Source organism: Bos taurus, chromosome 11, assembly GCF_002263795.3.
Source record: "Bos taurus isolate L1 Dominette 01449 registration number 42190680 breed Hereford chromosome 11, ARS-UCD2.0, whole genome shotgun sequence".
In the NCBI taxonomy this organism is placed as follows: domain Eukaryota; kingdom Metazoa; phylum Chordata; class Mammalia; order Artiodactyla; family Bovidae; genus Bos; species Bos taurus.
Genome location: NC_037338.1, coordinates 101,118,987 through 101,131,358, shown reverse-complemented (window position 1 = coordinate 101,131,358; position 12,372 = coordinate 101,118,987). Strand labels below are relative to the sequence as shown.

The 12,372-nt window shown below is 51.1% G+C and overlaps 1 protein-coding gene across 2 annotated transcripts in view; it reads right to left on the bottom strand.

The window, feature by feature from the left end:
* Positions 1-332: 332 nt before the first annotated feature.
* The window catches only part of ABL1 (ABL proto-oncogene 1, non-receptor tyrosine kinase), a 141,677-nt gene continuing 129,637 nt past the window's right edge, over positions 333-12,372 (bottom strand). For both annotated transcript variants that reach the window (NM_001206860.1, XM_024999076.2), the window contains exons 8-11: positions 10,150-10,302; positions 8,500-8,589; positions 7,988-8,152; positions 333-4,029 (exon numbers count right to left, since the gene is read on the bottom strand). In NM_001206860.1, coding sequence (NP_001193789.1) covers positions 2,309-4,029; positions 7,988-8,152; positions 8,500-8,589; positions 10,150-10,302 — 2,129 coding nt within the window. In that variant the 3' untranslated portion in view covers positions 333-2,308. The remainder of the gene's footprint in view (positions 4,030-7,987; positions 8,153-8,499; positions 8,590-10,149; positions 10,303-12,372) is intronic.

The following is a 12,372-nucleotide window of genomic DNA, read 5'->3' as shown; positions in this document are numbered from 1 at the left end:
CCAGGGACGGGCGGCACTGCTGACGGTGGTCTTCCTTTTCCACGCCAGATGGCCGTGGCCTGCGTGGGAGCACGGCCCATTCTCGGTGCTGCCGATGAGCCAGGCCGCTGGCGAGCAGGGCTCGAGGGTGCAGAGGGGCCGACGTGAGGGCTGGCTGGTGACACGGCCGGTGTGGGGTTCTGCCACACTCCTGTTCTCTCCTGTCATGTGAGACCCGACACGGCGTGGCCCCCGGCCACTTCGGGAAAGCCTGGCTCCCTCCCGGCCCACGCGTGCGCCGGGACTCTGAGGATGACAGGGAAGAATTACGGACCACAGCAATTCGCCCAAGGTCTGGTGTTGTAAACATTTATTTAAAAAATACTACGGAGGGGAGACGTGGATTCAAAAAAACAGAGAGTCATATACAGAAACAAAATGTACTGGACCAAAAAAAAAAAAAAAAAGACACCATAGGCATTCCAGAAGGGAGGACAGTGGGAAACTATTTACAGTCATTTATAAAAGGGCGAGTCTATAAAAGAGTGTAATATCAAAGTATAAATGCAAAATATAGTGGCACATCGTGTGAACGGGAAGAGACAAGTACCTCAGAAACGGGCAGTTGAGGGGACCTGGTGGGTTTCGTTCCGCTTCGTCTGCAAGGCCACTGGCGGTGTTGGGGCACCCTCCCCCCTCGGCCTGCACAGCACAGCAGCCCGGGGGGAGCAAAGAGGTGAGGCGCTGTGAAAACAGCATAAAACGACCCAGAGGAAACCATCTCTATCAGAGAAATAAAAGACAAACTCAGGTGATTAGTGTACAAACGGGGCCAGAGTGAGGTCATGGGCACAGGGTGGCCTGGGGAGCGGGTGGGAGGCGGTCTCCTCCTGGTTTCTCCACCGGTTCTCCTGAGCAAGGCCCAGGCAGGTGCCAGCCCACTCTTCAGTAGCTGCTCCAGGTCAAGGGCACACGGGCTCCTACCCCCGAGCCTAGTCCTGGGCAGCCCGAGGAGATGATGCTGAGGACTGCTCTCTCAGACACTTCCTGGGGTTTCCTTTGTCTGATTCTCTTCATCCCTGATGACTCCCACTGGAACATTAGGTTAAGCGTGCTCATGGTAATTAAATAAGCTATGTGCCCATCGGGGCATGACCCACGCTGGGCGGGGCTTTGGTGCCCCAGTCCTTTCCCTCCTGCATGCTCGCTGGGCGCCCGATGGCAGGTCCTTCTCTCTGGAGAGGCAGCTGTGCTGAGGGCAGTTTGGAAATGCTTCAAGAACTCTGGAAAGCTGAAGACTGGCTCGTCACCAGGGAAAGAGCTCTGCAAGAATCTACTTTGCCTTAGAGGAGCACAATGGAATGGAAAGAGAGCAAGTGGAAGTAAAGACCAAGCACCTTATCAGGGACCCCGGGAATTCGGAAGGAAGGTAACTGTGCTCACTGCCGACCTGCCAGGCCCTGCTCTGGGCCATCCTGGGCCTGGCTGCGCCCCCAAGCTCACCACCTCCTCCTGCCTCTGGAGCCCCCGTGTGCTCCCCCGTGACCCTGCTACCCTCCAGACTCAAGCTTTCTATCCAGGATTAGCAGTGCACGTCACAGGAGAGCAGGTGACAGGGCCCTGAGGACCTGGAGAGGACGACAAGGAAACTCTCCCCATCGCGGACTCCTTGGCTTCCCCCCCAGACCGGGACCCAGAAGCTGGCTGATGGCGGCGCCCTGGCCTGTCTCAGCCCCTAGTCAAGAGCTGTCCTTCACATGGGGGGATGGTGCAAGGAGGGGGGGGTGGGGTGACCCCTGGGCCCCGCTTCCCGGGGCGTGGCTCTGGACACAGGTCCTCAGCAGGCGGCCCGAGCGAGGGGAGTGTACACTCGCTGCCTGGGGTGAGTGGAGGGGACAGTCCCCAAGCTCTGCTGACTTAGCTCCCGTTCAGAGTGCTCCTTCCTTGGGACAAAGGGGGCGAAGGCAGAGCCAGTGGAGGTCCTCCAGGGAGGAAGATGGAAAGGAAATGCTCATCGACCTTCCCGCCTGGCCCCGAGGGCTCAGTTTTGAAGCCCCATGTGCAGGGAGGAGGCTGGGATGCCCATGGCGGTCCACAGAGTGGGAACTCCACAGACAGAACTTGGATGAGGCTCCGGGGGCCAGGAGGAGGGGGGAGGCGAGCGCAGGAGGACGGCGGGTAGGACAAAGTCGTGGCGCCGCGTTCCACGGCGGCAGCCGCTCTGCCCAGTGCAGAGCTACAGGCCAAGGTCCCCACGTGCGGGTCCTGCTGGCCGCCTGCCCGCTGCCCCAGGCACACACAGGGAGCCCTCATGCGCCGCCGGCTCCTGCTACCTCTGCACGATGTCGCTGATCTCCTTCACGGAGCTGAGGAGTTTGCTGAAGTCCTGAGTGGCCGCTGGGCCACCACCTGCTGTTGCTGGGCAGATCTGCAGCTCCCGGAGGTTGTTCTCCAGTTTGTTGATGGCCTCGCGGAAGGCGAATTTGTTCCTCATTTGCTGGATGGAGTCCACGTAGCTCACGCAGAATGTGTAGAGGTTTTTGCCGGCTTCGAGCACGGCGCTGTGGCTGGCCATCTGCTCTGAGTTCTTGGAGATGGCCAGGCACAGGGCCTCCGTGCCATCCAGCACCATGCCCTTGGTGATGGCGCCACTGGCGATCCGTTCAGGAGGCTGCCGGGTTTTCCGAAGAGACACGCGGGTCGATATGAGTGGAATGAAGGCGGTGGAGGACGGCTGGTCCCCTGCCAGGGCAGAGGGTGCTGACGGCAAGGTGGCGGGGGTGGGGGCGGGGCTGGTCGGGGTCCCCGCCGGCTTGGTGGATGCCGGCGGCTTTGGCATGGATGGGAGCACGGGCTTCTTGGCGCCCTCTCCCAGCTGGCCAGACTTGGCGGTGTCGCTGTTTACGGCATCCGCAGCCAGAGCTGCAGGTTTCACCTTTGCCCCGGCGCCTGCCTCCCCGGCCGCTTCCTGGCTCGGGCTCTGCGAGGACTTCCCGGCTTTGCCAGCGGAGGTGGGTGGCGGGGGTGGCGGGGCGGGTTTGAGCTTGGACAGCTTCCCCCTGTCTCTCCCTGGGGACTCAGAGGTGGGCTTGTGCCTCCTCCCCCGGGGCTCCTCTGCAGCAGTGGCGGCAGCCTTGCTGGGTCCTCCGGAGGCTCCTAGCCCGGCCCGGCTGGTGGGGGGTGCCGGCTCAGCGGGCATCCCCGCGGCACTGGGCCTGCCGGCCTCCTCCTTGTGGGGAGGGCTGGAGGGAGGTGCGGCCGCACCCTGCCTCCGAATTGGTTTTGGCGTCAGGCTGGGTGGGCTGGAGCCTGGGCTGGCCTCAGCCGCATCCTTAAAGACCTCGTCGGCGGCCTCCTCGGTTTTCTTCACCAGCCGGGGCGGCGGGGTAACCGTGCCTCTGGTCATCTGGTCAGACCTGTTCTCGCTTGCCCGCTTTCGAGGCAGGGCCGGCTTCTCGCTTTTGTGGCCTCCAAAGGTGGACGAGTCGAACTGCCTGCCGGTGGACTGCAGGTCCCGAGGCAGGGTGACTGACCGCCACTCTGTGTCCTTGGCGCCGTGGGGCACGCAGGAGGCCGAGCAGGACCTCAGGAAGCGCTTGCTGGCGCCGCTGCCGCTCTCCTCTTCACCGGCAGCCAGCCGGCTGCTGGTCAGAGTGCTGGACTTTTTCCACAGGTGGGGCGACCGGAAGCCCGCGCCCCCAGACTCCCGGAAGGCTCCGTTGGGGACCCCGGCCCCGCCGCTGGGCTTTGGGGACTTGGCCGACTCCACTGCATCCGGGGGTGCCGGTGCCAGCGCCCCGTTGCTGATTTCACGACCTTCCTCCTCGCTGGCCGCTTTCCGCTCAGGCGGGCCATCCATCTCCCGGAAGGAGCTGCTGCGTTTGGGAGGGGTTGGGGCGGTTTTCTTCTTCTTCTTGATCAAGGCGCTGAACAGGTTGGTCTTCTTGTCTTTGGGAAGCAGGCGCTCATCCTCATTGAGGCTGCCATCCGGAGGACCCCGTTCTTTTCGAGGGAGCAGTGGAGATACAGCGGGTTCGTGGTCCACAGGATCTGAAACACACAGGGAAGAGCTGAACGAGTCCAGGCCAGAAGCAATGAGCCCAGCGTCACCTGGGCCGGCCGGCCTGTCCTCACAGAGCGGCTCTGTGTGTGGTTGGGCTGCTCGCCCCTGGCGAGCGACTTCTCTCTGCTCACCCTCAGCTTTCTCATCGATAAAACGGAGCACAACAGAGCTACCCAGAGTGCTGCCGTGAGAATGGAATGGATGTGGGGCATTTATCACAGCTCTTGGCACGAAATCCTCAGTAGCTATTGTCACTGTATGTTGGTGTTGTTATTATTGGGCAGAGCTAAAGTCTCTCTCCTTGAAGACAACAGAAAAGCTGGGGCACCCAAGCCCACCGCCCCACCCCTGTTAAAGCCGCAGAGGCCCCTGCACACCACCATCTGGAGGGTACAAGGCAGACGAGGCCAAGCACAGGGTCAGGAGCTGGGCCTCTCTGACCAGGCGGCTGCTCGCGGCTCCTGCGAGGCCGGGCAGGAGGGAGGGGGGCCGCGTGCCACGGAGTGCAGTGACAACGGGCTATTATGCTCGGGGAACTATAAGGGTGACCTTTTAAAACTTTTAAATGGGCATTCTTTAAATATGAATAACAGTGCCTAAGAAATCTTTCTGGCGTTGCCAAGCTCCCCGCGAGTGAGTGACAGAGCTCTCCCTCCGAGGGCGGCAGCGGCGCGGTGGCCGTCAGCACCTGGGACGCTGAGGGACGGGGCATCTGTCAGAACAGCAGGCGGCACACAGGACTCCCGGATCCGGGGAAGTCGAGGCCCCCCACAGACCTCAGCCCCGTCGGAGGAAGGCGAAGAGAGTGAATTTCTAATGAATTATGCACAGCTCTGTTTCACGGGCTGAACAGCTAATTGACTCTCTTGGCGCGCCATGAGATTACATATCAGAATGCCCCTCAGATGAATACTGATGGGGGGTAAATGAACATGATGGCTTATCACTGGCCTTTTAATAAGCCGCAAGTTCTCAGAGTGGCCCCTCCTCCCCACCGCTGTCCCACTTCCTGACGTCGGGATGACTACCAGAAGGATGAGGGGCCAGGTTCTACATAGTCTACATGCTGTCGAAGCAGGGTAAGTACAACGGTCCCGGGAGTGTGCAGAAAGCGCAGCATCATTTATCTCTTAGGTAAACCTTTTAAGTGTATATTTTTGCTATATTTCATAGTAAATATATTTGTGCAGCAGTACCTATACAATACTTATATATAGGAGCTACACATTCAACTTTTAAAATATGGGTACATGATTAAAGAACAGCAAGGAGAGATACGAAATCCGAAAACTTCCAAATGTTCAAGCTGTATTTAGAAAAGGCAGAGGAATCAGAGATCAAATTGCCAACATCTGCTGGATCATAGAAAAAGCAAGAAAATTCCAGAAAAACATCTACTGCTGCTTCATTGACTATGCTAAAGCCTTTGACTGTGTGAATCACAACAAACTGTGGAAAATTCTAAGTGATCAATGTGAAGAAATAGAGGAAAACAATAGAATGGGAAAGACTAGAGATCTCTTCAGGAAAATTAGAGATACCAAGGGAACATTTCATGCAAAGATGGGCTTAATAAAGGACAGAAATAGTATGGACCTAAAAGAAGTAGAAGATATTAAGAAGAGGTGGCAAGAATACACAGAAGAACTGTACAAAAAAGATCTTAATAACCCAGATGACCATGATGGTGTGATCACTCACCTAGAACCAGACATTCTGGAATGAGAAGTCAAGTGGGCCTTAGGAAGCATCTCTACAAACAAAGCTAGTGGAATGATAGAATTCCAGTTGAGCTATTTCAAATCCTGAAAGATGTTGTGTGAAAGTGGTGTACTCAATGTGTCAGCAAATTTGGAAAATTCAGCAGTGGCCACAGGAATGGAAAAGGTCAGTTTTCACTCCAATCCAAAAGAAAGGCAATGTCAAAGAACGTTCAAACTACTGCACAATTGCACTCATCTCACACGCTAGCAAAGTACTGCCCAAAATTCTCCAAGCTAGGCTTCAACAGCACATGAACAGAAAACTTCCAGATGTTCAAGCTGGATTTAGAAAAGGCAGAGGAAACAGAGATCAAATTGCCAACATCTGCTGGATCATAGAAAAAGCAAGAAAATTCCAGAAAAACATCTACTGCTGCTTCATTGACTATGCTAAAGCCTTTGTGTGAATCACAACAAACTGTGGAACAGCTGGGATATACCAGACCACCTTACTTGCCTCCTGAGAAACCTGTATGCAGGTCAAGAAGCAACAGTTAGAACCAGACGATGCAACAACAAACTAGGTCCAAATTGGGAAGGGAGTATGTTAAGGCTGTATATTGCCACCCTGCTTATTTAACTTATATGCAGAGTACATCATGCAAAATGCTGGGCTGGATAAAGCACAAGCTGGAATCAAGATTGCCGGGAGAAATATCAGTAACCTCAGATACAGCACCTTTATGGCAGAAAGCGAAGAGGAGCTAAAAAGCCTCTTGATGAAAGTGAAAAAGGAGACTGAAAAAGCTTGCTTAAAACTCAACATCCAAAAAATGAAGATCATGGCATCGGGTCCCATCACTTCATGGCAAATAGATGGGGAAACAATGAGAGACTTTATTTTCTTAGGCTCCAAAATCACTGAAGATGGTGACTGCAGCCATGAAATTAAAAGATGCTTGCTCCTTGGAAGAAAAGCTATGACAAACCTAAACAGTGTATTAAATAGCACAGATATCACTTTGCCAATAAAGGTCCATATAGTCGAAGCTATGGTTTTTCCAGTCATCATATATGGATTTGAGAGTTGGATCATAAAGAAGGCTGAATGTTGAAAAATTGATGCTTCTGAATTGTGGTGTTGGAGAAGACTCTTGAGAGTCCCTTGAATAAGCAAGGAGATCAAACCAGTCCATCCTAAAGGAAATCAAGCCTGAATATTCATTGGAAGGACTGATGCTGAAGCTGAAGCTCCAATACTTTGGCCACCTGATACCAAGAACCGATTCATTAGAAAAGACTCTGATGCTGGGCAAGATTGAAGGCAGGAGGAGAAGGGGACGACAGAGGATGACACGGTTGGATGGCATCACTGATTCAATGGACATGAGTCTGACCAAGTTCTAGGAAATGGTGAAGGACAGGGAAGCCTGGCGTGCTGCAGTCCACAGGGCTGCAAAGAGTCGGACACAACTGAGTCACTGAACAACATGATGAAAAAAATTGGAATCATGGGGTCTTGTAGATTCTGGCTTTGTCCTGTCCCTTCCCATTCACCCAGAGTGTGTGGCCCATCACACCAATCCCCTAGAAGCAGCTAAAAACCCAGACACCTGGCCCACTGCAGACATCTCCACTCAGTTGGTCTGCTCTGGAATCCAGACTTCTGTATTTTTTTTTTTCGGTTGCGGCAACTGCAAAACCAGAGCAGCCTCGCTCAGAGCAGAGCCTGGCACACAGGAAGCATTGGATCCATGTTTGCTCCTGTTAACCCCTCCTGCAGTGCTCCCACCGCCCTCGCTCGTCAAGGGGACAGCACCAGAGTCTCTTCTCAGGGACCACAAGAGGACCCCAGCTCTGCCACGGGGGTCTCATGGCTCCGTCAGCACCAGTGAGCTTTTCGTATCAGTGCTTTCACAACGAGCTGCTCTTTGTTTGGTTCAGTGTTTATTATTGCTTTATCTGTCCACAATGCAGAACAGCCACAAATAATGTGAATGATACATGAAAAGGTGGGTTTGTTCCTGGTAGGTTTTATGAATGTCTCTGCCTATCTGACTAGACTGACTGCCAAAGCAATGGCTCCTACCTGATGGGGGCAGGGGTGTGGTGGGTAGAGAGTGCAGAGAAAAGGAGAACTTTCCTCTCTTTGCAGCTGGCCCACTCATGAGGGATGTGCCTGCCTTTCAGTTTAGAGTCGACTCCCTGGAGCCCCCGAGGCGGGTGGGGGGTGGGCACATACCAGTCTCTCCTGGGCCCTTGGAGTGGGGTGTCTCGGGCATGTCGGGGCTGTCTTTGTGCTCAGCAGCTCTCCTGGAGGTTCTCGTCTTGGTGGGCAGTTCTGGGGCCTGCAGCAGGGTACCTGCAACCCCTCGCATGCCTTTCTTCCCCAACTCCTTTTCCACTTCTAAGAAACACCAAAAAAATTAAGAACAAAAGCAGCAGTCATCAGCAGCGGTGTCACTGTGGTATGTTGGCTTTTTCTTTTTAAGGCAACAGTGGAAAACTATATACGGTTACAGAAAAGGGACACACACTCTGAAGAAACACTACTTGAGCGATTTTCAGAACCCTGGCTTCAAGAGACGGAAAGCCACCCTCAGCAGCCCTGCTCCGCTTTCTGGTCTCCGGCGAGATGCTGGTCTACGTGCTCTAGCAGGAAGCGGACTGAAGGCCTGGGCTGGGCCCCACACGGCTGTCCCTCCCAGGTTGACCTCGCTCCCCACCACGGGCACCCCAGGACGGGCACTTTACCGTCTGATATGCTGGATTCCTGGAACATCGTTTCAAAGGCTTGGTGGATCTCAGCGAAGGAGGGCCGGTCAGAGGGATTCCACTGCCAACCTGCAGATGAGACCCAAGTCAGACGGCCCACGAGGCCTCGCTAACATGGGGGGATGAGACATTCTCAGTGGAAAGTCTGGAAATTAACATTCCAATCCTGCTTAAGCATCTTTTGCTATGACAAGTTAAAGTGACGAATGTCACTGTGTCCTATTACAGACATTGAGAATTTGAGAAAATTTTACATACTGGCAGGAATATGGAGTCTAAAATCCCAGAGACAGGCTGACAGCAACAACTACATTTACAAATAGGATTTTACCAGCCTGCCTCCAGCAAACGTAGAAAGTTACTAAACCCAGTAGCTCACTTCCTACCTTACCCTTACTTCATGGTTATCAAAGCCCAAATTCCTCATCAGAAAAGACGTACTAATTAAAACAAGGTTAAAATGGGGATTAAGGGATGACTAAATCCTGTTAGTGAAGACACAGAGTCCCTCTCAGAAACTTCTGTTGAGAGTATCAATTCATATAGCCTTTTTGAGAAAAAGATGATAAAACCTATCAAAATTTAAAATGCACTTAGCTCCCTGAACCAACAGTTCAACTTCTAGAAGTACTAGAGTACTTATACATATACATATATATGTACATATACATATATGTGTATGTATGAGGGGGCTGGTTCTGCCTTGTTTAAAATGACAAAAAAACCCAAAAAACCAACAACAACAAATGTGTAAAACAACCAAATGCTCATCAAAAGAGGACTGGATGAATGAATAAATCATGCGATAGATGCCAGAGAGCTACATAAAGATAGGAGACAGGAAAGTGGGGGAAAGAGAGTGCACCTGCTCTGAATCACAGACATGGAAAGACAGGCCTGTTCCACTGCTAAGTACAAAAAAAAGGTGAGGTGATAAATTTTTATACATTTTATATAATGCACACGTTACATACTTATACACACACAACCTGTAACACACACATAACATACATATACACACGCCTATAACATACATACACCGCACGTATAACACACACACACACATACACACGTGTGTATGTATATGTATATGCGTATGTAAATTGCTGAATAATATATATGGGCTTCCCTGGTGGCTTAGCAGTAGAGAATCCTCCTGCCCATGTAGGAGATGCAAACTGGATCCCTAGGTTGGAAAGATCCTGGAGAAGGAAGTGGCAACCCACTCCGGTATTCTTTCCTGGGCAATCCCATGGACAGAGGAGCCTGGCAGACTACAGTTCACAGGGTTGTAAAACTTGGGGTTCTTATTAATAAATGCAAATTTCTTGTATAGTAGGCAAATATTCTGAGTGACTTTTATCCACACAGGTTTGGTAGCCATCAGTCTCATTTTGCATGAAAAACAAACAAAAAACCCTCACATGTAAAATACTATGCATGAATAAAGGCACAGAGAAATATGCGAAAAGTTAAGCAAAAAAAAAAAGCACCAAACTGTACAGTAGTTACTTCTGAAGAATGGGAAGGAAGAGAGGAAATGGAGCACTTTTAAGCCCTGACTTGACACACACGCCCCGCACCGGGTTGCCTACAGAGCCCATATCGGAACCGGCGGGGAAGGCTCACATGCTCGCATGAGTTCGTAGACCTTCTCTGGGCAGCCTTCTGGGCGCTCCATGCGGTAGTCTTTCTCCAACAGCTCATACACCTGGGACAGGTCAATTCCTGGGTAAGGTGACATGCCATAGGTAGCAATTTCCCAAAGCAACACTCCAAATGCTAAAAGAAAGAAGAAAGATCAAGACTGTTCAAGGTGCGTTTAAGATTTGACTGCACCACATTCAAAACTGGCTAACTGTGCAGCAGACTTCAGAAGTTACGCCCTCAGAAGCAGCCCAGACACTCTGACATTTTATAAGGCTCTTAATTACCAACAACCCTGGACAGAACAGGACAGAATGAGGCTTTCCAGTCACTCAAGCCCACGGACTAGCACATACTGTAGGAGAGGAGGGGCCTGGGGTGACCAACCCCTCCAGGGTCTTTAAGGGAGCATGGCCATCTTGTTGGGAGATGTGGTGGAAGGTGCCTAGGACTGGAATTGAAGAGGCCATTTCTAGTCGTGGCTCTGTGACCAACTAGCCACGTGCCTCCAACAGGCACCTCTCTCTTCTGGGTACATGAAGTGATCTCTAAGATCCCTTCCAACTCCAAAAATTCCATTAAAATCTAACGAAATCACTGAAATTCCAGGTCCCACTAAGGAACCTAATTCCTTGGAGAAGTGAGTGCTACAAGTCAGGGGCAGAGAATGAACCTGGAGTATTTCACCCATTTTAGATAGCACAGATGCTATAGAAGACTATAGGGTTTTGTCAGAAAGAACCAGGAATAATTTGAAGTCCCCACAGGCCAAAGTTGAGACGATCTGAATATCAATTTTAAAAAACTCCTGCAGTGGATTAATCTATAATATACTCAAATATAATTAAATCCAAGAGCTTGTAATAATACTACAAAAGAAAAACAAAACCTAATTGGTCACCACTGGAGGGTATTAAGAACTCAATCTGTTATCATGGCAACTGGTAAATAATGGCAAGGAAGTTTATATTTATCTTGTCTTTCCTGTATGAACTGTTTACCCTACTGTAATCAGACGGTAGGAGAGAGGAAGTTTCTTCTTAGAAGTATGGAGCTCATAAATGAGTAAGGAATAAGAGAACCTGGGAACTGTCACTTGGCAAGCCCCTCATCAATCAGTGCCTCTAGACAGAGAGGGAAAATCAAGAATTACGGGGCTACTGATCAAAGGTACCTTCCTTCCTATGAAGTACTCTTACAAAAACAAAACAAGTCAAACCTGAATGTGATCAAGGTGCCTAGGTCCAACTACCCATTTTCTGGGAATAGTGAAGACTGAGGAACATGAGAAACAGTGAGCAGAATCCAGAATGTGGGAGACTTTAAAGGACAAATGGCAGGATCTCTTCCACAAATAACCAGCGAGACACACAGAGAGATGAGAAAGGAGTTTACAGATGAGAGGAGACCTAAAGGATGTCATCAACTAATTGCACTGGGAAATTTGTATTTTCACCCCAATTCAAACAGATAAAAAAAAAGGGGGGTGACTTTTATGATTAACTTGAAATTTGAACATTGATATTTGCTAATATTTAGAAACCGGTTCTTTGATGGCTCAGCAGGTGAAGAATCTGTAATACAGGAGGCACAGGAGACACGGGTTCGATCCTTGGGTCAGGAAGATCCCCTGGAGAAGGAAATGGCAACCCACTCCAGCATTCTGGCCTGAAACATCCCATGCACAGAGGAACCTGGTGGGCTATAGTCCAAGGGGTCGCAAAGAGTCGGACACAACTGAGCGACTAAGCACGCAAAATCCAGAAACTAAACTCAACTTGCGGTTCTACAAATACAAAAGCCGTCTTTTAAGAGACATATGAAATATTCATGGACAAAACATTATGCTGTCTGGAATTTGCTTTGAAATAACAAGGGTTGGGGCTGGGCGGGGGTATAGGGTGAGAGGGTACCACAAGGTGAAGACAGCAAAGCTGGGGGTGGCAAATGCCTGGAGTCATCAGGCAACTCTGCCTCCTTGACTGCCTGCTGACAATCTGCATAACAAAAAGTAAAAATAAAATACTGTCACACAAGGCTTCGGAGAGGAACATTCTACTTGAATCTCAAACCAGACTCTGCAGCATTCTCTCCGCAGAGGCAGACCCTGGGTGCCTGCAGGGTGGGCTGGCTGCCCTGCACATCCAGGCAATCTAAGAGTGAAGAAGACATAAAGTTGTTAAGTGGGGGAAAGAGTTCATCTGA